Source organism: Tamandua tetradactyla, chromosome 11 (assembly GCF_023851605.1).
Source record: "Tamandua tetradactyla isolate mTamTet1 chromosome 11, mTamTet1.pri, whole genome shotgun sequence".
In the NCBI taxonomy this organism is placed as follows: domain Eukaryota; kingdom Metazoa; phylum Chordata; class Mammalia; order Pilosa; family Myrmecophagidae; genus Tamandua; species Tamandua tetradactyla.
In genome coordinates, this window is record NC_135337.1 from 88529107 (window position 1) to 88554236 (window position 25130).

The 25130-nt window shown below is 55.7% G+C and overlaps 2 protein-coding genes and 1 long non-coding RNA gene across 6 annotated transcripts; 1 reads left to right on the top strand and 2 right to left on the bottom strand.

Annotated features, from left to right (window-relative positions):
* Positions 1 to 2911: 2911 nt before the first annotated feature.
* On the bottom strand, positions 2912 to 4006 carry LOC143650608 (uncharacterized). Its single transcript, XR_013159621.1, has 2 exons — positions 3676 to 4006; positions 2912 to 3147 (listed from the first exon to the last, which is right to left on the bottom strand). It is a non-coding gene; the product is annotated as an uncharacterized LOC143650608 (long non-coding RNA).
* Positions 3750 to 10640, top strand: DDX39A (DExD-box helicase 39A). Of its 3 annotated transcripts, none has more exons than XM_077121596.1 (12): positions 3763 to 3881; positions 4894 to 4951; positions 7066 to 7277; positions 7381 to 7508; positions 8020 to 8112; positions 8452 to 8635; positions 9220 to 9338; positions 9597 to 9728; positions 9815 to 9924; positions 10006 to 10150; positions 10233 to 10380; positions 10467 to 10640. In XM_077121596.1, exons 3-12 carry the CDS (start codon positions 7070 to 7072, stop codon positions 10481 to 10483), a joined length of 1284 nt encoding a protein of 427 aa, XP_076977711.1. In that variant the 5' UTR covers positions 3763 to 3881; positions 4894 to 4951; positions 7066 to 7069; the 3' UTR covers positions 10484 to 10640. The 3 variants fall into 3 exon arrangements, with proteins under 3 accessions (XP_076977712.1, XP_076977711.1, XP_076977710.1); XM_077121595.1 differs by lacking the exon at positions 3763 to 3881 and adding an exon at positions 4069 to 4226; XM_077121597.1 differs by lacking the exon at positions 4894 to 4951 and having other exon boundaries at positions 3750 to 3881.
* ADGRE5 (adhesion G protein-coupled receptor E5) lies at positions 10589 to 25130 on the bottom strand. 2 transcript variants are annotated; one of them, XM_077121592.1, is made up of 20 exons: positions 24815 to 25130; positions 21542 to 21592; positions 21246 to 21368; positions 20617 to 20772; positions 18058 to 18189; positions 17369 to 17515; positions 16780 to 16926; positions 16648 to 16694; positions 16468 to 16545; positions 15281 to 15458; positions 15098 to 15205; positions 14483 to 14706; positions 13329 to 13508; positions 12491 to 12682; positions 12155 to 12381; positions 11981 to 12047; positions 11808 to 11899; positions 11521 to 11689; positions 11344 to 11442; positions 10589 to 11253 (listed from the first exon to the last, which is right to left on the bottom strand). In XM_077121592.1, the coding sequence occupies exons 1-20, from the start codon at positions 25113 to 25115 to the stop codon at positions 11224 to 11226; spliced, it is 2748 nt and encodes a 915-aa protein (XP_076977707.1). In that variant the 5' UTR covers positions 25116 to 25130; the 3' UTR covers positions 10589 to 11223. The 2 variants fall into 2 exon arrangements, with proteins under 2 accessions (XP_076977707.1, XP_076977708.1); XM_077121593.1 differs by lacking the exon at positions 17369 to 17515.

A 25130-nucleotide genomic window follows, 5' to 3' on the forward strand; every position in this document is an offset into this window, starting at 1 on the left:
CTCAGCATCAAGGAACTGAGAAAAACCCTAGAATGAACTGAGAATTAACATCAAGGAATTGAGAAAACCTTCTCGACCAAAAGGGGGACGAGTAAAATGAGACTAAGTGTCAATGGCTGAGAGATTCCAAACAGAGTCGAGAGGTTATCCTGGAGGTTATTCTTATGCATTAAGTAGATATCACCTTGTTGTTCAAGACGTAGTGGGGAGGCTGGAGGGAACTGCCTGAAAATGTAGAGCTGTGTTCCAGTAGCCATGTTTCTTGATGATGATTGAACAGTGATACAGCTTTCACAATGAGACTCTGTGAATGTGAAAACCTTATGTCTGATGCTCCTTTTAGCTACTATATCAACAGAAGAGTAGAACATATGGAATAAAAATAAATAATAGGGGGAACAAATGTTAAAATAAATTCAGTTTGAAATGCTAGTGGTAAATGAAAGCGAGGGGTAAGGGGTATGGTATGTATAGTCTTTTTTTTCTCTATTATCATTTTATTTCTTTTTCTGTTGTCTTTTTATTTCTTTTTTTAAATCGATGCAAATGTACTAAGAAATGATGCATATGCAACTATGTGATGATATTAAGAATTACTGATTGTATATGTAGAATGGAATATCTAAATGTTTTGTTTGTTAATTTTTTTAATTAATAAAAAAAGTTTAAAAAATGTTTGTGTTTCTTTCTTGTAATTTTCTTTTAATTTAAAATTAATAATAAAAAAACAGATGTAATATTAAAAATACTATTTGATTTTGTTGGATGAATTTGCAATAAATACATTATTAGCTAAAAAAAAAACAGTTTCCAGTAAACTAATCAAGACCCACCCAAATGGGTGGAGACATGTCATCACCTAATCTAGCTTAACAACCACTCTCGATTAAATCACATCTCCAGGGAGATGATCTGATTACAGTTTCAAACATACAATATTGAATAGGGATTATTCTTTTGCTTTTATGAAATGGGATTAGATTAAAACATGGCTTTTCTAAGGGACATACATCCTTTCAAACCAGCACACACCGTAATTACATGGAATCTTGAATAGGGTATGAGATCTTATTGTATACAGGTTAGTGTGATTCCCTAATACATGCCAGAGTAATGTGGGCATGGAATAAAAAAGTATTTGCAAAGTCTCCTTGGGGACTAGGGAGAAAGGAGGAAATATTAAACTTTCCCATCTGGGGAATTCCTGATTTTCTCACAAGCAGTGTGGACAACCAATTTAATCGGCTGAGCCCCCAATCTTGGGGCTCACCCCTATGAAGCTTATTCCTACAAAGGAGAGGCTAAGCCTACTGATAATTATGCCTAAAAGAGCCTCTTTTGTGGCTCAGACATGGCCTCTCTCGCTATAAGCCATGTTAGCAGATGAACTCACTGCCCATCCCCCCTACATGGGTCATGACCCTGAGAGGTGTAAATTTCCCTGGCAACGTGAGACAGGACTCCCAGGATTAGCCAGAACCCGGCATCATGGGATTGAGAGAGCCTTCTTGACCAAAAGGGAGAAGAGAGAAATGAGACAAAATAAAGTCTCAGTGGCTGAGAGATTTCAAAGAGAGTTGAGAAGTTATCCTGGAGGTTATTCTTATACATTATATAGATATCCCTTTTTAGTTTATGGTGTATTGGAGTGGCTAAAGGGAAGTGTCTGAAACTGCTGAACTATGTTCTAGTAGCCTTGATTCTTGAAGAAGACTGTATAACTATTTTACAGTCTTTTACAATGTGACCGTGTGATTGTGAAAACCTTGTTTCTGATGCTTGTTTAATCCAAGATATGGACAGATGAGTAAAAAAAAAAAAAGATAATAAATAAATACTAGGGGGAGATAAAGAGTAAAAACTGTGTACATTGAAATACTGTGGGTCAATGAGAGGGAGGGGTAAGGGGTATGGGATGTATGAGGTTTTTTTTTCTTTTTATTTCTTCTGGAGTGATGCAAATGTTCTAAATATGATCATGATGAAGAATACACAACTATGTGATGATATGCTGAGTCACTGATTGTGTAATACAGTTGGACTGTATGTGTATGGACATTTCTCTATAAAAAATTAAAAAAAATAGATTTATCTTGATTGCTGAGGTTTTGGCACCCTCTTAAATTTTGCTCCTGGGTGAATGCCTCGCTTGGCTCACTTCTGTCCTGGCCCTGCTGGGCACATAACAAGTGCTATACAAGTGCATGGAGTAATTAAGACATAAAATGACACGTTCATATCATTCAAATCTTTCCACCAGTTGGCTTGGATTGACTGGTTCCTCTTCTTTGGGCTTTTTGACCTATATCAACTCTCAGACTTTGTAGTCTGAAATCTAGACCCAAAGGCAGCCTACACTAAATGAAACTGACATGCTAGAACTTCTCCAGAAGGTTATGGAGGAAAGTGCTCCGGGCTTAGGGAGATGGGAATACTGGAGCCGGTTTATCGCATATACTCACTCCCTCACCCCCAAATCAGGGAAAAGACCAACAATACCAGGTGTGGGAGCAAACGGAACTTCCACAGTTGCTAGTGGGAGTGCAGAATGGAAAAAACACCTTGGAAATGGTCAGTATCTATTAAAGCTGAAGCCATACACACCCATGTGTGAATGGCCCACCATTCTGCTCTTCAGTGTCTGCTCCAGAAAATGAAAAACCTATGCTCTCAAAGCAGCTTGTACCAGGGTGGTTTTAGCTGCTTTTTAAATGATGACCAAATGCTGGGAAACAAACAAATATCCCTTGACAGGTGAATAAAGAGACTATATTGCCTATACTACAGTATAGCCACAGTGGAATACTACTCAGCAATCAAAAACAACCAACCACGGATAGACCCAGCAACAAGGATGGATCGCAGAGGCATTAGGCTGAGCAAAAGAAGCCAGACACAAAAGACAACCCACTGTATGATTCCATTTATATGAAACAAGAACAGCCAAAACTAATCTGTGGTGACAGACACGTGGATAGTGGTTGCCTGGAGGGGGATGGGGGTGAGGTTGACTTGAAAGGGGCACAAGAGAACTTTCTGGGGTGATGGAAACTGCTCTGCATTTTCAACGAAGTAGTTGTCACTCGGTGCATCGATCAAAATTCACTGATCTGTTCCTTTCACTCTAAGTTGTACTTCAGCAGCTTACTGGTAAAAAAAGATAAACGGGTGGGGGAAATTAATACTAGGAAAAAGTAAAATTAACACAGAGTTTCAAGACCTAAAAAAAAAAAGCTGTGTCTTGTGGCCTACACTTGCCATGGCCTGGCAGTGTCCGACCCAGGTCATTGCTCTGGACAAATGGGAACCGCTGCGTACAACCATTTCTCAAACCCTAACGACCTGAGGAACCCCTTACTCTCAGCCCTCCTCAGAGCCCTTTCAAAGAGGCTGCCGTGGAGGACCACGAAGCCGCAGACTGATGTCCACTTCGTGATGAACACTTGAGAAGGTTCCGCGCCCAGCGCAGACGCCACGTTTCCTAAGGGTAGGGCCCCCGCCACAGGTCAAGCACCCCCGGCTTCGCCCGCCAGTACTAAGCATGGCTGCTCACACCGAGGGCGGACGTCCGGTCACGTGACGGCGCGCGAGCCGGCTCCCACCCCCACCAGTCCGTTCGGGCGGGCTACCTTTAGATTGGCCAATGAACGTGAGGAGTGGGGCACGCCCTCTTACCGCTCTTCACCAATCGCCTTCAGAGGTCTCCGGATGGCCCAATCGCCGCCCCCGGCTCCCTTTGAATGAAAAGGCAGCGGTCCAGTGAGTGGGCTGTAGTCGGCCGCAGGAAGGCAGGAAGCGCCGAGGTTCGCGTCGGGGCGCGCGGTTGATAAGCAGAGTCGGTCAGTTCTTCTCCCAGCACGCGAAGGCGAACAAAGCACTAGGTGAGCGGCGGAGCTGGGGCCTGGGGTGGCCGTCCGGTGGCCCGGGACTTGCGAACGAGCGGGCTAGGGGAGACGCCGGGGGTTGAGGGGAGGAGGAGGAGGAAGGGGCGCGAAGCCGGGGTGTGGGGGCGGGGCGGCTGAGGTGCGCGCGCGCCGCAGCCGTTGGGCGCAGGGGCGCATGCGCGAGGGGGCGGGCCGGCCGTTGGCGCGAGGGGCTGCTTCCGGGAACGGCTGCCATGGCCGCCACGGGCAGCCCCAGTTTAGCTCAGTCCGTGAGAACGAGCTTACCTTCTTTCACAGACTTCACGGTGCCTCTGGGCGGGAGGTCCGGGAGGTGGGGCAGCGGTAAGAGAAGCCGAAGCTTCGAGATGGGACGGGCTTCTCCGAGTCCGAAGGACTCCCCCTTCCCACGACCCCCATTCTGTTTCTGCCCTACCTTGTGGGGAGTGGGGCTGGGGGCGATTCGAGGTTTTCGACCTTCGGAGCAGAAAAGACGTTCTTTTGGAAATAGAAGTCCCCAGTGGGAAAGGAAGCCCCCCGTAGCACTTAGCGACGTGTCTGGGTTGTCTTTTCATCCCCGCGTCAGCCTTTAAATTCATCCCCTCGGGACTCAGTCTCCGCATCATTCCCTCTGGGCGGGACACAACCCCGCCGTGTTTTCTCTCCTGATCTATTTTGTTTTGAGCTTGAGATCCCTGTCTAGCCACCCCCTGAAAATGTTTGTGCTTCACTCGTCTGTCCCCATGCAAATTCACCCCCCCACCAAAACCAAAATAAACAACTTCCGTTTGGCTTCCCTATTTCTTTTAAATACGCTGTTGCCTCCTGGTCACCAGAGTTCAAAGCCCAGGGTAGATGATTCTGGGTCTTATGTTTCTTTGGGTCATCCAGGGGATGGCTCATCTGTGGGTTGTTCACCTTCTCCTTCCCTACTCAGTGTCCCGACCCTGGTTAATTCTCTTTCATTTCCATGACCGGTTTTCCCTGCTCTTGGTCTCGTCCTCACTTTCAGATTAAATTACTCTTGGGAAATCCTGGTTGAGTCACTCGATTCCAAAACCTGATCAGTGGTAAGTACAAATAACCTGGGCCAGATGAGCATCTCCAGCTTTGTCTTGTATTGTCCTACTCTGCGTTCCCCAAAAAGTTCTGATGCTTTTTAGACTCACCTTTCTTGGCTCCTGTTCTTTCTCCTGCTACCTGAGAGAGGATGCCATCCAGCCTTGATGCTGCCTCTTCAAAAAATCAGAAGAGGAGATATAGTTGTTTTAGCTCATAATCGTGCCATTGTTTAGTGAGTGCCTGGGTAGGGTAGGCTATGTGTACCAGGCACTGGAGATGCAACAGTCAACAGACCAGCTAGTTGGATGAGAATGACAAATGTGTAAGGTGTTAGGCTGGTGTGACTGGCAGGGGTCCTTTCAGTTGGGACTGTCAGGGAAGGCCCTTTTGAAGTGACATAATTTAAGTGGAGGCTTGAATAAACTGGGAAAGATCTGTGAATTTGTGGGTGGAGAGTTCCCAGCAGTAGGAGCAGCAGAGGCACTGAGGCATACTTGAGGCACAGCATTGAGGCCAGGGAATGAGGGGCATGGGGGAGATGAGGTCTGAGCATTGAGAGTCGGCTCATCTGTGTAGGAGAAGAAGGCATGATGGGAGCCAGTGGAGGATTTTGAAGATAGGAGTGATATGACCCGGCTCAGGTTTTAAAAGGCTTGCTTTGCTGCTGTGGGGGAGTCAGTTGAAGGGGTGAGAAAGAAAGCAGGGAGGTTGTATGGAAGCTACTGGCATAAACCAGGCCACACTATCCGAGTGTCTGTCACTGACAAATGGATAAACTGTGGTCCATCCAGACAACAGAGTATTATTCAACCATAAAAATGCATGAAGTTCTGATGTGTGCCACAACATAGATGAACTTGGAAGACATGATGCTGAGTGAAAGAGCACAGTCACAAAAGATCACCTATTGTATGATTCCATTTATACACAGTGTCCAGAATAAGCAAATCCATAGAGACAGAACGATCACTGGTTGTTTGAGATGGGGTACACTGTATAGTGGAGTGATGGCTAAAGAGTACAGGCTTTCTTTTTAGGTGATGAAAATGTTTTAAAATTCTAAACTTGTTTCTGAATATACGAAAGACAATTACGTTATATACTTTAAATATAACGGGATGGCTCATCTGTGGGTTGTTCACCCTCTCCTTCCCTGAGTTATATGGCGTGTGAGCAATAAAACTGTTCTAAATAAATTTTTTTTTATGAGAGAGTAGCGATGCTGGCTGAAGTCAGTGTGGTAGGAGGGGTGAGAAGGGGCTGGGAAGGACTTTTCTGGTGGATTGGACAGGGAGGAAGCGAGAGAGAGACAGAACTATGGAGTGGATGGAGTTGTCCTTCACGAGGTGGGGGAAGCAGGCTTCAGGGAGAAACAGTTCTGTTCGGAGCATTTTGAGTTCAACTTCCAAGGGGAGACCTGGAGGAGGCAGCTGGGTAGTGTCTGGCATTCAGGTGGGAAGTTGTTGCTGGAGACAGACCTTTGGGAGGCATCAGCATAGCGGTGCTTAAAGAGCTGGGATTGGGCCTGGAGGAAGTTGGGGAGGGTGACAAGGCCAGGGGCTGGGCTGTCCTGCAGGCCCAGCAGGGAGCTTGGGGAGCGATGGCTGGGTGCAGCCTGAGTGCATTGGAGCTGAGGATGTGGCCTCCCTGCAAAGCCCTGGGAGCAGCATTCCAGGCAGCAGCAGTGGCAGACTTGGTGGGGGGTGGGTGGGATGGTGAGTCTGAGAAGCAAAATGAGGCTGGGGCTGTCTGAAGGGGATTGGTAGGGGAGGAGGTCAGCTGGGCCAGGGCGAGGGTTGTAAAGGCTGGGCTGAAGAATTGGGGTTTTGCACTGAGAAAAGTGAGAAGCTGCTGGAAGTGCTGGGTGGCTGTGACCAGGCCGATTGTATTTGGTGGGGAAAAGCACCAAATATTTGGACTAGGGTGATGGGTGGAGGTATGGAGTCCAGGTGAAAGGGGAGGCATCTCATGGGGGACCTGCTGGGGCCTGGGGGGTGAGGGAAAGGGATCAGAGGATGTTGGAGCTTGGCCTGTCCACTGGATGGGCCTCTCATGGCTGCTATGAGGATGTGCCCCTGGCACCTGTGTCAGCCCCTGCTCTTCTTGCCTGTTTCCATCCCAGCACCATGGCTGAGCAGGATGTGGAAAATGAGCTTCTGGATTATGAAGAAGATGAAGAGCCCCAGGCTCCTACTGAGAGCACTCCAGCACCCCCTAAGAAAGATGTCAAGGGTTCCTACGTGTCCATCCACAGCTCTGGCTTCCGGGACTTTCTGCTGAAGCCAGAGCTCCTTAGAGCCATCGTGGACTGTGGCTTTGAGCATCCATCTGAGGGTAGGCCCTGGGGGGCCCCCATGGATGTCCAGGGCTGCCCTTGGCGACTCAGGGCAGGCGAGAAAGACCTGGCTTCAGCAGCTCATGCCCTTTCTCTCTGCAGTCCAGCATGAGTGCATCCCACAGGCCATCCTGGGCATGGACATCCTGTGCCAGGCCAAGTCCGGGATGGGCAAAACAGCAGTCTTCGTGCTGGCCACCCTGCAGCAGCTTGAGCCCGTCAATGGACAGGTGTGTGGCTGTCGGCATTACTCGCCACCTCTATAAAGTCTGTCTCCACGTTCTTAAGACTTTCAAAATCAGGTGCAGAATTTGCTTGTTACGGGAAAGGAACCTGTGGGAAATATGCATGCCTTATTGCTCAGGGAGGGCCTGCTCTTTTCCTGGGTGTTTCTCTAGATGGTGGGAGTGAACTGAGTATTTCTAGGACTGCGGGTATCTGCCAAGGCTGGCTTCTGTGCCCATAGCATTGTGTCCTGTGGTTCAGGGGCAGTTTAGATGAACCCCCGCATTTTGTCCTTGGGAATAACTCTGGGACATGCACCCCAGCGGCAGCATATTGGCCTTGGTTCCCTTTAGGTAAATTGTAAGGGATGAGGACTTAGTGGAAGGCCATATTGAGGCCACGTCGTGCTTGGCCTTGTGACCAGAAAACTGTGCAGCCTCTTCCAGTGGTCCCAGGCCAGCCAGGAGTGGAGCCTCTGGAAGGCACTGAACTCGGGCCTGTCCTCCTTCCCCCCAGGTAACAGTCCTGGTCATGTGCCACACACGGGAGCTGGCCTTCCAGATCAGCAAGGAGTATGAGCGCTTCTCCAAGTACATGCCCAGCGTCAAGGTGAGTGTCTGGTGGGCTGGCTAACCCTGTGCCATCGCTGCCCCCCCCCCCCCACCTCCAGGCTTGGCTCTGGCCCAGGCAGCAGCGTTTTCTAAGCTCGGCTGCAGCTTCTGCCTTGAGGTTAGCAGTAGTTTCTGCTCCTTAAGAGGCTGATGAATTATGCACAGCCCCAGAGGCCTGGCCGCGCCCAGCTCTGGGCTGCCTTTCCTGGGAGCTGGGGCCAGGCTCTCAAGCCGGCCTCTGTCCCTGGGGGCTCCTATGTCCCAAGGCCCCGGTGGGAGGGGAAGGTGTTGGCACTGAGTAGGGTACGTGCCTTCAGCTCCCTATCCCACCCTGTAGGTGTCCGTGTTCTTTGGGGGCCTGTCCATCAAGAAGGATGAAGAGGTGCTGAAAAAGAACTGCCCCCACGTGGTGGTGGGGACCCCGGGCCGCATCCTGGCGCTTGTGCGGAACCGGAGCCTCAACCTGAAGAACGTGAAGCACTTCGTGCTGGACGAGTGTGACAAGATGCTGGAGCAGCTGGGTGAGTGTCCCTCAGGGCTGCGGGGCCACCGAGGTCCACTCACCACAGTGCCCCCTCCCGGGCTTCCCCAGAAGCAGAGCCTGCTTTCCCTGGGCCACAGCAAGACAGGCGAAGGCGTCCCCCAGGTGGGACCGGGGCGGGGCAGACCCTCTGAGGCCTCCGGAAACGATTGTGGGGAAAGAGGCGATATTGGCAGAGTGACCCTGCGCTGAGCAGGAGCAGAGGCGCCCACGCCCGGGGCTTTGCTGTGAGCCCCGACAGGGCCCGTGGGAGGGGCTGGCGCCGGGGAGGCAGCTGCAGCTCTCACCCCAGTGGCCGTCTCTGCCTCAGGCTCCCCTCCCTGAAGCGTGGCCCGAGGCGCACTGGCCCGGCTGCTCTGCGCTGGCAGCGTGTAAGTGGACGGCAGCTCCTCCCACTGCGCCTGCCCTGAGTCCAGCCCCTCAGGCGCCTGGGGACTCGCCCCCTGGTTCTCACTCATGTGCCCATCCTGGGGCCGCTGGCCTGGGGGGAGGGTTGGGCTGCTCCTTGGGGTCCTCGGCCTGCAGGCGTCATGCCCACCTGCCCCCACTCATCTGCCCTCCCAGACATGCGGCGGGACGTACAGGAGATCTTTCGCCTGACGCCCCACGAGAAGCAGTGCATGATGTTCAGTGCCACCCTGAGCAAGGAGATCCGGCCCGTGTGCAGGAAGTTCATGCAGGACGTGAGTAGGCTATGCCTGCGGTCCTCATCCGCCCTCCTCCCCCAAGGCTGGGCCTCCTGTCAGCTCTGTCTGGCCTAGGCCTGAGCCAGGCCCGGGTCAGAGTCCCTTCTTGGTGGAGAAGGATTTCCTGTGGTTGGGATGTGGCAGGCCCTGTGGGAGCCTCACAGCCCAGCGCTGCTTGCTGGAAGGGTCCTGGGGCCTGCAAGAGTCCCAAGTGTGAGCCCTGCCCACCCGCCCCTGCTGCCTCCTTTCCTGCAGCCCATGGAGGTGTTTGTGGACGATGAAACCAAGCTGACGCTGCACGGCCTGCAGCAGTACTATGTCAAGCTTAAGGACAGTGAGAAAAACCGCAAGCTCTTTGATCTCCTGGATTTGCTGGAGTTTAACCAGGTGAGCTGCCTTCACCAGCTTGTTTCCAGGTAGGGGTAGGGGCTGGGGCGCAGGTGTGGCGAGCTGGGCTGACCTCTGCCCTGCAGGTGGTGGTCTTTGTGAAGTCGGTGCAGCGCTGCATGGCCCTGGCCCAGCTGCTTGTAGAGCAGAACTTCCCAGCCATCGCCATCCATAGGGGCATGGCGCAGGAGGAGCGGTGAGTACGCCCAGTGCAGGGAGGGGTGGGGGTGGGGTGCCGGGAGCCACGTGTCTGACAGCCTCCTCCTCCCCTACCCAGTCTGTCACGCTATCAGCAGTTCAAGGACTTTCAACGACGGATCCTGGTGGCCACCAATCTCTTTGGCCGAGGGATGGACATCGAGCGCGTCAACATCGTTTTCAACTATGACATGCCCGAGGACTCAGATACCTACCTCCACCGCGTAAGTCCCATGGCAGTCCCCAGGGCGTGTCTCCAGGGAGAGCTTGGAGGGAGGCCTGACGCTGCCCATCCACTACTGGCAGGTGGCCCGCGCAGGTCGCTTTGGCACCAAAGGCCTGGCCATCACTTTTGTGTCTGACGAGAACGACGCTAAAATCCTCAATGACGTGCAGGACCGGTTTGAAGTGAACGTGGCAGAGCTTCCAGAAGAAATTGACATCTCCACATACAGTAAGCTGGTCGGCTGGGCTGGGCTGGGCAGGGCAGGGGCTGGAGCCCTCTCCCTCCCTCACCGGCCCCTCCTGTGTGTCTTGCAGTTGAGCAGAGCCGGTAACCAAGTGCCTCACCAGGCCCCAAGCTGCCTCCGCCTCCCACGTGCTGTTTCACGTTCTTTCTAAGCCACGACAGATCTCCCTTTTTACTGTCTTAAAACTGTAGATTTGTGTAAGAATAAATTTTTATTATGGAAGCCTGGCTCCCACCCGATCTGTTCTCAGCCGCCCACTGGCATTACACTGACGCTGTGGGCCTGGCCAGTGAGCAGTGCTGTCACTGGTCTCTGTTGGCATGGTATTTAATTTTAAGGGTCAACATTGAAAGATTTAGACAAAAAAAAAAATTACACAACATCCATGACATTCAAAACAGTTCGAATCCCCTGCCCCAGAGGCAGGGGTGTCTGTACCGTGAGCTTCAGGTGGCGGAGCTGGGGGGCCCTGCCCTGCCCCACCCCTAACATCAGTCTTAGCTTCAGAGGAAAGTGGAGCCCAACATCCAGGCCCTCCGCCCGTCCTGGGACCTACACGGGGGCTGGGGGCTGCAGCTTGGGGCCAGCTCCTGCCCCTACCTGGGGTGACAGCCAGATGCAGTGGAAAAAGTCTGCTGGCTCAACTCTCCACCTTGATTGAGCGTTCTGGGGTTCAGCCAGGCCCCTGCTGCCATCCACTCCCCTTGGCCCATGTGGACGCCAAGGCAGGAGGCTGGAGGAAGCAGAGCAATGGAAGAGAAGAACAGTCTTCAGCCTGTGCAAAAGCTGCTGAGGCCACTGGGGCTGCTGGCCTGGCCAAGCCATCTTCACATGCCTGATTCCGACGGCCGGAGGGCCTGGGGGAGGAGGAGCCCTTGAAGCCCAAGCTGTGGGTGGGGTGGGTGCACATCCCTCCCTCCTGCACCCTTGCCGAGCATCGCCCTTACCCGGGTCTGGTTGTGGCTGGTGCCAGACATGGTGGAGGCAAACTCGGAGTACTTGTTCCCAGTGACCAAGCAGGCCCACTTCCGGTACTCCTCCCTCACCTGTGGGAGCAGTGAGTGGTGAGGGGCTGGGGGAAGAGGGGAGGAGAGGGGAAGCGAGGTCCCCAGATTCCGGCCCACCTTCTTGTTGAGCAGGCAGTGCAGCAGAAAGAGGAAGAGGCCCTGCAGGCAGTTGAGGATGGTGAAGGTGTAGGACAGGATCCAGCTGTGCGGATCAAAGAGGAACAGTCCGAAGACCCAGGTGCTGCCCAACACGAAGAGCTGGGCCAGGGCGGTGATGGTCAGCACCCTACAGAGGTGGGGGGGAGGGAGCTGGCTGCAGTGGCCAGGGAGGTCTGCACAGTCCTGGTGCCAAGCCCTGCCCCAGCTCCCCTGTCCCTTTCACCCCCTCCAGCACCTCCTCTCACCTCGCCTTCTTCAATTTCTTCATGTCTGGGTTGATTTCAGAAAACTTCTGAGTGAGCTTCCAGACGGTGGTCACAAAGATGACAGCATTGAACTGGGTGGGAAATGGGGCACTCGGGTTAGGTTTAGGGGGCGCCCGGGGAGCCGGCCAAGGCGGGTGGCGGCGGGCACTTACCAAAACGATGACGGTCACGGGTCCCAGGAAGCTCCAGAGGAAGCCACGGGCCGGATCCAACCAGCAGCTGGGGAGGCAGGGAGGCCGGGAGGGATCCCGTTAGCACCCCGGGGCCCGCAGGTGGCAGCCGGGCCCCGTGTGGTCGGCGCGCTCCCCACACCGCCCCGCACTCACTAGAGGGCGCGGCCGTAGCCCTGTGGGTTAACGGCCGCCGACACGGCCACGATGAGGCCGGGAACGCCGTAGCCGAGCAGGTAAAGCCAGCGCTTGCTCAGGCCCTGGCCCTGGAAGACGCGCACCACCAGGAAGTAGAGCTCCAGGCCCTCGAAGCTCATCCAGCAGAAGGCAGCCAGGAACCAGTAGTGCAGCAGGCCGGCCACCAGGCGGCAGCGCAGCCCCACCTGCAGGCCGGGGCGGGGCCATGTCAGCGCGGGGCGGGGCCATAGTGCGGGGGCGGGGCCAGATGAGGTCGGCGCTCCCGCCCACCGAGCGCGGGGGCTGGGACCGCACCTGGCCGCCCTGGTTCTCGATGCCCGCCAGGAAGATGGCGGAGCCCACGAAGAGGCAGATGCAGAGGTGCAGGTGCACGGTGGTGCGCGAACCCTGGATGGGCCGCACCAGCAGGAAGGTGAGGATGCAGAACAGCAGGCACACCAGCGACAGCACCAGTCCCACCTTGGTGATCAGGGCCAGCTTCGGGTCCTGCGGGCAGGCGGGACTCGATCGGATCCGGGGTCTTCCTGCCCCGCAGGCGGTCCTACCTCCCCGGTCCTTCCCCTTCCCTGCAACATCTCTACCCAAGCCTGGCCGGGTCGCTGTCATCCCAAGAAAAAGACGCCCGTGGGCACAGCAGGGATCCCATGCCCCTTCCTGTCCCCTGGCCACTTGCTGCCTGGCCTTGACCCTACCCTTGACCCACCGGGACCGTCCTGGCCACAGTCCCCAGTGAAACCTCAACTGTCCCAGCTCTCAGACCCAGCCCCTCTGCCCTCATTTACCTCCTGCCCTTCCCACTTTCTATACCTGGTCACACCTATCAATTCACCTTTTGCTTGGACCACTGGTCTCCCTTCCTCTCCCTGGGCAACCTCAGTTATCCCCCCCGGGGCAGGGTTTTCTACAGATCTATCTCCTGGAGCCACAAAGAAAGGTGTGCTCCCTGGAGCTGCCCACGTGGGGGAGCTTTTACATCCTCTTTGACAACCCGTGCAGGGGGGACAGTGGCACGGTCCACCAGCAGAGCAGTCCCTGCCAGTGCCAGGCTACCGGGTTTACTAGCTGGGTCAGAAGAGGGAGAAGCAGCTGGTTGCCTCCCTTAAGCCCCCCTTCCCACTTGCACACAGCTCACCTCCACATCGTAGTGAGCCATGAGGATGGCGAAGCTGCTCAGATGGTTGCACTGGCAGGTGGTGCTGCCATTTAGGCTGCCCAGCCTCCAGCAGCCTGTGGTGGCCCAGTGTCCGCCCTTGTCGCCACCCCCCTTCCAAAAGGCACAGAGCAGCTCCTGCCGATGTCCGGGCGTCTCCGGCTGTGGGCAGATGGGGCTGCTCAGAGAGGCCAGCCTGAGCCCCCTTTTGGGTCCAGGGCTAAGGGTGAGCTGGTTCTCATTTGGCAAGACATTTCCTGAGTGCTGGCCGTCTGCCAGGCCCAGGGCATAGCAGACAAATGCCTGCCCTTGGAAGATAGTGGGGGAGACAGACTCTAAATAATTAACTTGATAAATAAGCAAACTGGATAGTGTCTTCGAGGGTGAGGAGTGCTATTGAAAAACGAAATAGCACAACCCAAATGTCCACCAACAGGTGAACAGATGAACAGAATGTGGTCTGTCTAGGCAAAGGAATATTATTCAGTTGTGAAAAAAAAAGGAATGGAATTCTATGATACATGCTACAACATGAATAAACCTTGGAAACAGGCTAAGAAGAGAATGCAGATGTATGATTCCATTTACAATGAATATTTAGAATAAGCAAGTTCATAGAGAGAAAGTGGATTTGAAGCTTCCACGGACTGGGGTAGGGGGTATAGGGAGAGATGGTGCTTACTGGGTAGCGAGTTGTTATTTTGGATGATGAAAGCCTTTTGGTAATGGACGTTGCTGATGGTAGAGCAAAATTATGAAAACAATGCCACCGAATTGTACATTTAAAAATGGTTAAAATGGCAAATTTTAGGTAATATTATGTTACCGCAATTTTTAAAATGCATTAAAATAGCATTGGGGGGGAAAGGAGAGATTGCAGGTTGTATATTAAATAGGTCAGGGAAGGGCTGGATGAGAAAGTGACATTTGAGCAAAGACGGAAAAGAGATAAAGGAATCAGTCACCCCAGGAAGGGGTGTTCCAGGCAGAGGGGCCAGCAAGTGCAAAGGCCCTGGGGTGGTTGGGGAAGGAGCAGAGGGAACAGGAGTGGAGAACTGGGGGGCTAGAGGAGTCCCGAGGCCTGGGCGAGGGGGCGAGCAGTGGGGCCGGCCCCCACCTCCCACCTGAGGACTCACCTGGTGGGAGAAGGCAATGGTGACAGGGGACTTGAGCTTTTCGGTGTCATTGTTGCTCAGGAAGACAGAGTTTACCGCCGAGAGGAGCTCGAGCTGGGCGCCACGGACAGGGCTCTGGTGGGTCTCCTTCAACTCGGCTTTCTTCTCGGGGTCCAGTGCCAGGGAGGCGTCAGACAGCAATTTCTGCATCTTCTTGCTGGAGAGGATGCCCACCACGGTGGGGCCTGAGGACAGACAGACGGACAAGCGCACTGCCTCTTCCCGCCCTCGCTCCTCCCACAGCTGCGCAGGGGGGCGGGGTGGGGCCCACGTAGGTTAGGCCCGGGGGTGGGCGTGGCCCACCCCCCAGCGCCGAGGGGAGGGGCCACACGCCTCCAGGGCCCGCCCCCCAGATCTAGCCCTGGGAGTGGGCGTGGCCTCGCCGTAGGGTAGAGGAGGTCTCCCTCCAAAGACGCCTAATTCAGGACGGGCCAGGCCCCCACCTCATGATGTCTGCAGCCCCCCAAATGAGTCAGTTCCCTGTTATTACATATCCTGAACCTCAGCCCCAGCTCCCTTCTTCCCTCTCCCATGGGGATCCCCCCACTGGACACCCCCTCCTTCCACCACCGTTACCTGAGTCCCCAGCTCTGGTTGCCACGGCCCAATCGAGCAGCATCCGCGCGTGGCTTTGGCCCACGGTGACATTCCCATTTCCCTGCTCCTGGATCATCAGGGACAGCTCTGAGGGGAGAGGGGCGGTGAACGCCGGGCACTGAGTGCGGGATGAGCGCGGGGGCCGAGCGGAGGGGGCCTCACCTGTGTCCCCGGGGCTGACATAGGTAAGGGAGTCTCCAGGCAAGGTCTCCGCCAGGGTTCTCAGGGTGTCTTCGAGGCCCAAGAGCAGCTGGGTGGCCAGGTGGTGCCGGCTGGGCAGGGCCAGGGTCTCCAGGTCCCCAGGGCCATCCAGCAGCTCGTCCACCGACTTCACGAGTTTCTGGAAGGGGTGTTAGGGTGACAGGACGGAAGGGTCATTGGACACCGTGGGGGGTGGGGACTGAAAGACCCTGATCTCACTCTCCACCAGGGGGCAGACTTGAGAACCAACGGGTTGCCTGGGAGACGAGTATCACCAAAGTACTACAGCAGCCAGAGAACAAGTGCGGGGTGGGGGAGTGCCCCTGAGCATATACATAGATATACATAAGTAACGGGCTGGTCTAAGTCGGGGCTGTCCCTGATGGCTACCAAAAGCCACATGTGGCTAGGTGGCTTTGCAAGAGGCTGGTCCCTCCCGACACGTGCTCCGAGCATAAAGTACACGTCATAATTTCAAAGCCAGTGCAAAAAAAAAAAAAAAAGAACGTGAGCTGTCTTGATAAATTTTTTATATTGATTACATGTTGAAATGGTAACGTTTTGGATACATATTTTGAATAAGATCTTACGAATTAATTTCACTTGCATATGTTTACTTTTTTAAAAAGTGGCGGCAACTAGATAGAACATTGAGAAATTCATAAACAGCTGGTGTGATGTTGCTAGCAGAAAATACAAGGCCAAGGGCATGTGCTCGTTCTTGCATTAGTTCATTTAAAGTTTCACACCAGCTGTGCAGAGTAGGCACTGCTTTCTTGCCCATGACATATGTGGAAAACTGAGGCTCGGAGCAGGGGATTCATTTGCCCGAGCTCACACAGCAGGAAGTGGCAGAGCTGGGATTCAAACCCTGGACTCCAGAGGCTGAATTTCACTGGGTAGTGGAGTAATTATACAATTCACCTGTGTGTGTGTGTGTGTGCGTGAGAGTCAAGGTGTGTATGTACATTTGCATTTGTGTAATGGGTGTACGTGTGTGTGTGTGTGTGTGTGTGTGTGTGTATTCTGCATACAGACACATGTGTGTCTCTAAATTGAGGCCCTGGCTTGGGCCAAGCGCAGCTTCCACTGACACTGCAGTGTCCCCCCACCCCCACCCCTGTACGTCCCCCTGGGTCCCCCCTCACCTGGATGGTGTTTTCAGCTGTGGCTGGCTTGAAGTCTCTGCGCAGAGCTTCGACTTTGTCAAAGAAGTGGGAGAGACTCTGAGGAGAGGGGAGATGGGAGGAGAGGTTAGAGACCCTAAAGGGGCTCAGGGGCGGGGGGTGGCATGCCACACAGGCAGTTTACCTGCTGGGACCACTCACCTGGCTGCTGATTCCAGAAGGCGGGGTCCAGGGGGGCAAGGAGGTCTCTGCAGGGGGAGAGGACAGAGGCTCGTTAGGTGGGAAGGGGTGGGTGTGAGTGTATGCTCTGGGAGCTCAGGGGAGGCTACGCACCTTCACAGACGGTGGAATTTGTATAAGGTGGGAACCCGGCTTTGGGCACCCAGCCTCGGTGGCAGTGGCACCTGTACGTGCCTTCAGTGTTGACACAGTAGGTGGAATTGTGGCACTGATGTGTTTTGGAGCTGCACTCGTCCTCATCTGGGAACACAAAGAAGAGGGTCAGGACCTGTCCAGCTGGGACCAGCCCCCCTCTCTTCTGCCTGCCTCGTGCCCCTTCTTCCTGGTGTCCGTGCCCTTCACTGGCTGGAAGTGACATCCCGTGGGGATCCCACATCCCAGAGGATGGATGCAGTAGGAATTATTGGAAGTCTGTAAAACCCTGAAATGCAATAGGGGAGCCTCCTACAGATGCTCAGGTGTGAAAATACTGAAGCACCTTCATCCCGGCTGGTCATTAGCTGCTGCCCAGAGGTCCCCAGAGAGCCCCCCCCACCCCACCCCTTGGCCCAGCTCCTTCCCTGGGACTGTCAGATCTTTTTACATCTAGCCTCCAGCTTTCATTCTGCTCTGTCAATGCAGGTGCCGGTCCATATAGGACCAGATGTTTTGGTTACAGGACAGTGAGATCTGAGCTCCAGACCTTCGCAGATGGTTGTGTTTGGCCCATTGGGGGACCCAGGGATGGGCTTCCAGCCAGGTCGGCAGCGGCACAGATAGGTGCCCACCCTGTTAAGGCAGTGGGTGGAGCTGTGACATGGCTTTCGCTCCAAGATGCATTCGTTCACGTCTGAGGACAAAGTTAGAGGTTCAGACCTTTCTCCACCTCACCACACTCACTTCCCCATCTGTTTATTGCCTGGCCCCCAGGGTCACACCGTCATCACCAGTGCTGCCACCTGGTGACCGTCAACCTGACTCTCAAAGTACCTAAGGTGGCCCTCCCTGCAGGACGGATGCAAGCAGGGATCATGGTCCCTGGTTTACAGGCGATGAAATGGAAGCCAGGAAAGAAACAGAGTCACAGGGACGGGACTTCCTGAGCAAGGATTTGCGCTCATTCCCTCCCCAGCCCTGGCCGAAGCTCTCCTTCTCAGAACCAGCAGTGGCTCCTCCCTCTTCTCTGTCTAGGCGCCACAGGATGAGGAAGGGCCGAGGGGGTGGAGTGGGGTGGTCTTGGGAGGTTCTGCCACCTCCTTGCCCTGTGCAGAGGTCTTCCTGGGGGGTGGGGGGCAAGTCCTCGGACAGGGCCTCAGCAGCCCCTCCACACTGGGGGAAGGTTCTCCCTTCTTCTCGGGCCGCATGACCCGTCTAGCCTCCGGGGGCCTGTACCTGCACACAGCTTCGGGTTGTCCGGTTTGTTCTGAAAGCCGGGCAGACACTGGCAGGTGTAACTTCCTGGGGTGTTGACGCAGATGCTCCGACTATTACAGAGTCTGGGGATCTTCTGGCACTCATCCACGTCTGCAAGGGGAAGGAGAAGGGGGTGGGTGCCTGCAGCTGCGGCAGCCTTTCGGGGCTGGGGATGGGGCCACGTTTCCCAGCACAGGAGTCTCCGGAAGACCCCACTGTCTCTCCCCAAGGAGGGAGCACCATTCCTGTCCTGATGTCGGGCACCTCCAGTGCCCTTGGCCTCCCTGGGCAGCTCACAGCCAGTGCGGGGACGTCACAGTCCCCCACAGTGTCCCAGGCTGAGGAGATGGAGCCCAGGCCAGGGTAGGCCTGCTGGAAATAGCATGCAGGTGAAATGCTGCTTCCCCCCCAGGGGGTACCCCTTCATGGCTCCCAGGGTGGCCGAATTCTGCTTGGACTGGAGTCCCAGTGACCCCAATTTGGACTCCAGCTCCCTGGAGACGGACCGAGACCGGCCCCTGAGCCAGGCCTGCTGGACAAGGAGGGCCGCCGGGTGAGGGCCACGCATTCAAGGTCAGCCCTTGAACCCTGCCGGACATCCGGCCCCCTGGCCCTGGGACCGAGCAGGTGCCTTTTCACAATCCACATGCAAGATGTGTGTGTGAAGCCCCATCCGAGCAGAGGCAGCCCGTCATCTCGCCCCCTTGTCCCCGCTGGGTGCCGTCGAGCAGGACTTGGCCTCCACCTTCTGTCCTGGAAATGCCCGGCCCCAGGGAGATGGCTTTCTGGCGGCACCTTCTCTTGCTCTCTGCTCCAGACGGGGGGCTTCTTCCTTTACCCAACTGTCTGAGTCGGGGAGGTCAGATTATACGTTGCCCCTGCCATGGGCTCCTTTGGTGCCACGGTCATCGGGGCTGACCCAGTGTATTGGGGATGGTCAGGGTGCAGCCTCAGGCAGGGAACTGAGGGGGGTGCAGAGCATCAGGGAAGAGGAACCCGAGCTCTAGCAGCAGCGGCAGAAGACAGGGGCCAGGGCACCAGGGTCAGTGGGCCCACACTCGAGTCTCCCTCCTCCGCATTTCAGCCTGGGGCCATCAGTCCATCCTGGCCTGGGGGAGCAGGGAAGCTTCCAGGCACGGCTGAGCACGGGAAGGTCCAGCTGGGAGAGGCAGATGTGGGCCCGAGCCGGGGGCAGGTGATCCTTCCTGGCTGGCACTGACAATGGCGAATAGGACGTGTCCTCAGGGGTGGCCCAGGCTGGAGTGGGTTGAGGACATGGTGTGGGGTGGCCAGGCGGAGCCCCTCATGGAGCAGGCAGCAGGCTGCATTCTCCCTGGCAGGCGTCTTTAAAGTCCACGGGGCATCTCTCAGCCTCTCCACTGCTCATTTCTCTCAGCCTTGGTCTGTTTCTAAAAATGGCAACGTGCCTCCTCCATAACCACCCCCTTCCCCAGTCCAGGGGCTCATGAGAGGCTCCTGCAGAGAAGGACCCATGAACGCCAAGTACAGTTGCCCAGGTTGGGCATTGCACAAGGGGTGCCCAGCCAAAGGGGCCGAAAACCAACCACCTCTCTGTTCCGCTAACAGAACTGTGTCCACCTGGAGAAAAGGGGCTTGCTTCTAATCCAGGTGAAGGTGCAGTCCCCTGGCTTTCCCCCACCCCCAGCCTGCCATGTCCCCAGCACACAGAGCCACACTATGTCCCCCTCCCTCCCACCAGGGCCTGGAGGGGAGGGCTGGCATGGCAGCGCTTTCTCTTCACAGCAGGGCAGGCCTGCTTGACCCTTGTCAGGTCCTCACCTCCGGTCTCGGCTCCCCACCTCTCCTTGCTTCCTGGGCTCTCCGCTAACTCCCTGTCTCGGCGAACCCCAGCTCAGACATAATTATAGCTTTTTAAACCAGCAGCCATTGTCGATATAGCACATTCGATGAGCGCCTTTGCAATCTCATTTATCTTCCCGGCAATGAGGCAAGCACGCTTTTTGTACCCCACCCCACCCTTGCCCTTTACAGAAGGATAAACTGAGGCACCGAGAGGCGAAGTAATTTGTCCAGCCTTAACACTGTTAACAAAAGGCAAAGTGGCTTTTGCTTTTGTTTCTAAAGGACAGAGACTCTTGCTCTTTTTTTCTCTCTCTCTCTCTTTTTTTTACATGAAATAATATTTTTGCAACTTAAACCTTAACAGTGACTTTTGGAGAAGTATCCTCGCCCATGTCACTTGGCCAGTGTCACTGCCCACCCCTGGGTAGGACAGGAACAGGTCCTTCCCTCCAGGCTTCCTTGCCCCCGATTCAACATCCTTGGCCGTCAGGCAGCCCTACAACCCCCACCACCTGCCCCCACCTCCTCCCTCCACCCCCCAACCCCCCCACCTCTACCCCTCCCCCCCGGTGGTGGGACAGGTGCACGCCACAACTGACTCCACTGACACTCAGCACTGCACCTAAGCAGGGCTGTGGCACTTGGTTCCCCAGGAACGGCTCTGGTGTGCCCAAAATCTGATGGAGGGAAGAGGGGGCGGCTGGGGGTCCTCACCTTTACATGTGTTCTCACTCTCGTTCCTGAACATCTTATTCCCAGAAGCGAGCTCATAGCCTGGGTTGCAGGTGCAATAGTAACTGCCCTCCACATTCTGGCAGTCTGCCAGTTTCCCACACAACACTGTTGTGGACCGCACACACTCGTTGATGTCTGGAACATAACAGGGCAAAGTTCCCTCGGGGCCGTGACCCCCTCCCCCTGTCTTTTGGAAAGAGTTAGATTAATTAATCAGTGGTGCATTAATGCATTAGTGTCTTCTGGAAAGAATTAGACTCTCAGGCTGCACGGCCCAAGCTGGGCTGCAGCTGGAGCCAGCCGTTCCTGAAGGCCACACGGGATGGCTCCCCAGATTTAGACACAGCAGGCAAGTGTCATGGAGGGGGTGGGCGTGCAGGAAGCTTTGCATCCTCCCCACTTATCAAAGGCACAGATCCCAGACTCAAAGGGACCCAGCTCTTCTCTCTACAGGAAGCTAGGCTTATTCACTTAACATCTCTTTTTTTCCTTATTTCTTTCACTTTCTCTTTTCTGTGACAGGGACCTCCTATGACAGAACTCAGACAAGGGCCAGAACCCCTGGATGCTCTTGGATGCGCCCGCCCACTGCCTCCAAGCATCAGTACCTTCGCAAAGTTCTGTAGGGCTGTTGCTGATATCCCCATTAAAAGTTGCGAATCCCGGATGGCAGCGACAGCTGGTGGCGCTGACACAGGTGGAGTTTTTGGGGCACCAGTGGGCACATTTGTCTGTTGGGACAGAGACTGGGTCAGAAACTGAGGGTTGAAACTGGGTCTGGGGTTAGGGGTGGGGGCCCAGCCCTGGCTTCCCCTTCTGGGCTGAGGGGTGCAGGGTGGGGCGGGGGGTCCAGAGCCCCTCCCCCCCCAGGCTTGGGGATTGTATGTGCTGCCAGCAGACTCACCTGCAGCTTTCTGGCATCCAACTTCCAACAGAATCAGCAAGAGGCTGAGCACTGGAAGAGAGCAAGGCAGGCAGGCAGTCATAGGGGCCCCAGCAGAGCTCCAGGGTGACATGTGAGGGGAGCAGGCGGTGCCTCCTGGGCATCTGACACCCAGAGCCCCCGGGCTGGGGGATCTGACCCTGCGTTGGCATTGAGGTGGGTTTCAGGACAGGTGGGGGGCATGGGCAGGGTGCCTGAGCGCAGCTTGTAGGCTGTTTTAGCACACAGGGGGTCCCTGGACCTGGGACAGCTTGTATCGCATCACTGTGCCTCGGTTTCCCCTTCTGTAGAGTGGGGGCACTGATGGGACCCACTTCCTAGAGCATCATGAGAATTAACTGAGCGGGTACTGCCTGTTACGTTTCCCTGTCCGCTGCTGTCATCATTTCTTTATATAAAAAGGAATGAGCAGGACTAGGGGTGCTCTCAGAACACCCCAACTCCACAGCCCCCCCAGGGCTCAAAGATGATCCATTCGCCCCCCCCACCCACCCATTCTTCCTCCCAAGATATCGCAGATCCACGTATATTACACACCACACACACACACACACACACACACACACACACACACACACATTGTGTGTCCCATCTTGGGACCCAGAGGGCACATTTCGTCCGGGACTCATTCCCACAAGTCAGGGGTGCTGGGTGGATGGGCTCCTCCTCTCCGGCCACTCCGGGTGCTATGGGGATCCCCGCTGTAAGGCCAGGTTCCTTCAGAGGCTTTGGAGGTGGGGGGCTCCCTGCTGTTCACAGAGAGAGACAGACAGGGGGCAGAGACTGAGAGAGAGATAAAGAGACGTGTGTGAAAGAGAGAGAAACAGGGCTACAGAGACAAAGAGAGAGAGAAAGAAAAAGACTGGGTGAGTGAGAGAGAGAGAGAGAAAGAGAGAGAGATGGAGAGAGACAAAGAATCAGAAGGAGAAGTAAGATGGGACTGAGAAAGGGAGGGTGGGACCACCACAGCGGCAGGAGGTAGAGGAGGGATTTAGGGAGATGTCAAATCCCTGGGGAGTGCCAGAGGCAACGTGGACCCCAATAATCCAGGGAGCCCTGAAGGGAGGCTGTGGGTGGAGGGCTGGAGGCGGGAGGGCAGGCGTGAGTCACTTCCTGGTCGAGGGGAAGGAATGAGTCATGGTAGGGGTGCCCCAGTTTGCCCATAGAGGGGTCTCCCGGGGGAATCCCGAGGTCATTGGTTGTGAGTGCAGCTTGAGAGGCTGTGGGGGGGTTGTGAACTGCAGGATTCCCCGACCACTTAGCCCTGTGTCCTAACTCAGGTCCCTCCTGGCTGTGCAGGGAGAGGCCCCCTCCTGGAAGGGGTAAACTGAGGCATGGCACACCACATCCTGGCCCAGCTCCTGGCCTTCCCTCTCCCCACGCCCCTCTTTTCTTCCTCTCCAGCCACAGCTTCATGGTTTGTCCCCCCACCGCCCCACGCCCAGCCAGGATCCAGTTCCTCTTTGCAGGACACAGCATGAAATGGACTTCCCCCATGGCTGGGAGCCACGACTAGTTCCTTCCTATCCCCCCACGCTCCAGATCATTCCCTGACCGGCTTAGAACCATCCTATGAGGCAGGCGCCATTGCACAGAAGGGAAACAGAGGCACGGAGAAGCTTGGGAAGAATCGGGTGAACAGAGGGGGCTGGGGCAAGTGGGAACCAAAGGGTCAAGGGCCTCAGCCCCTGGTGGCCCCCACCCCCTGGTGGCCCCCACCCCCTGGCTCCTGGGCCTGGGCTAGGCTCATCCCCCACTTCCAGCCCTGAGGCACTGGAAGTCACCCAAACAGGAGCCTGGCGGGAAGCTGCTGTTTGTCTTCTCCCAGGTCCAGCTGGTTTGCATTCCCGGGCTGAGCTCGGGGCAGCAGCTGGGCCAGCCACCCTCCATTCCTCCCCCGGGGTGGTGGTGGGGAAATCGCCCTCTTCACTCCTCACACTAAGGACCCCCCACCCCCACCCCAAGGCTGACCCACCCACCCCTCCGGGGTCTTACCCAGAAGGAAATAATTTTTTTTTAAATACCGTTTTTAAGTCTGTACAACACAAAGCCTGACTCCTAACACAGCAAGTGGACTTCGCTTAGTAACAAAAATTTTAAAATATTGCTCTATCATCATAGCAAGGGACCTGCACGAATGCAAAACCGTAATTAAAATGAAAACTGTACGGGTGTGGTGGGTGGTGGGGGAAATGAGAACTGTACTTTCCGCCCGGTTTTTCTAGAAACGTACACCAGCTCTGAAAAGCAAAGTGAAAAAAAAAGGAAAAAAATACTGTTTACTTAATTCTTGCCGTGACCCAAGCAGGAATAGTTTGGATGTGAACTTGCTTAACACAGTCTAAAGTGGAAACTCATCTTGCCCCATTTCACAGATGAGGAAAGCACGAGTCCGGGAGAGGGGGGTGCGGATCAGAGGGTTGGCCCCCCTTCAGTAGGGCCCCCCAAGGGCCCCCCCCCCCGCACATCCCCACCGCCCTCCCGCACCCCCGACTCGCTTCTGGGCGCTGAGCTGGCGCCTCACGTCCTCAGGCCAGCGCGGGGAGGACCCACGCTCTTTGTGCCCCAAATGTCATTTCTTCCCTTTCTTTGTTGCCCGGTTGCTGAGGCAACACGCTGTCCCGATAACCGTTAGAGCCATCCTGGGTGGGGCGGGAAGGAAAGCCCCAGGGGTGCGGGGAAGTCGCCACAAAAGTCAAGTTCAAAGTCGCAGCCGGCAAGATCCCTGGGATATCTGGGGGGGCGTCCCTTCCACTGAGGAAGCGGGGTGGAGGGCTGGGGGCCGGGGGGGGCTGTCAGGGGACACTCTGCGGTGGGGAAGCCCCCAATCCCCAGCTTCCCAACACCCTCCCATATGCCCTGTAATGACAAGCAGCTGCGGACTGCGTCCCAGTCCTTGCTTTTGGGCCCCTTCCCTTCCCGCGTGCCTCAGTTTCCCCAATTAAGAAGCACCGCCCAAATCGGCCCCGTTCGTTCGCAGTAGAGAGCTGGACGAGCCCTCCGAGTAGAGGGGCGCGGGCCCTTTGGGAGTCCCGCGGGGTTTCTGCCAGGGCGTCCGGGGGTGCCCGGACACTGTCAACCCCTGTCCCCGAGCGCACGCGGGCGCCGGGGCTTGTGGCTGCGTCCGCCCGCCCAACCACCGGCCCACATCCACCACCCCATCTGTTCCTCCGCTCCCCGCCGCGGAGCCAAGGCGGGGGGTGCGGTCTTCCCGGGGGAGCCCCGCAGTCTCACCCAGAAGGACGGAGCGGCGTGGGTCTCCCATGGCGCAGCGGGGGGTGGGGCAGGGCGCGTCCCGGGTGGCGGAGTTGGGGCAGCTGCGCGGGCCGCGGGGAGGCCGGGTCTTTAAGCAGGAGGGTGGCGCGGGGGTAGCGCTGGCCCAGGGCCCTCCCCGGAACTGGCGGGGCAACGAGAAGGCGACAGGAAAGCGCAGTGAAAACACAGACCCAGGGGCGCTGCGCGAGCGCTCTCTTTCCCTCTTTCTCTCTCTCACACACACACACTCACACTCACACACACACAGTCTCACACACATACACGCGCACGCACA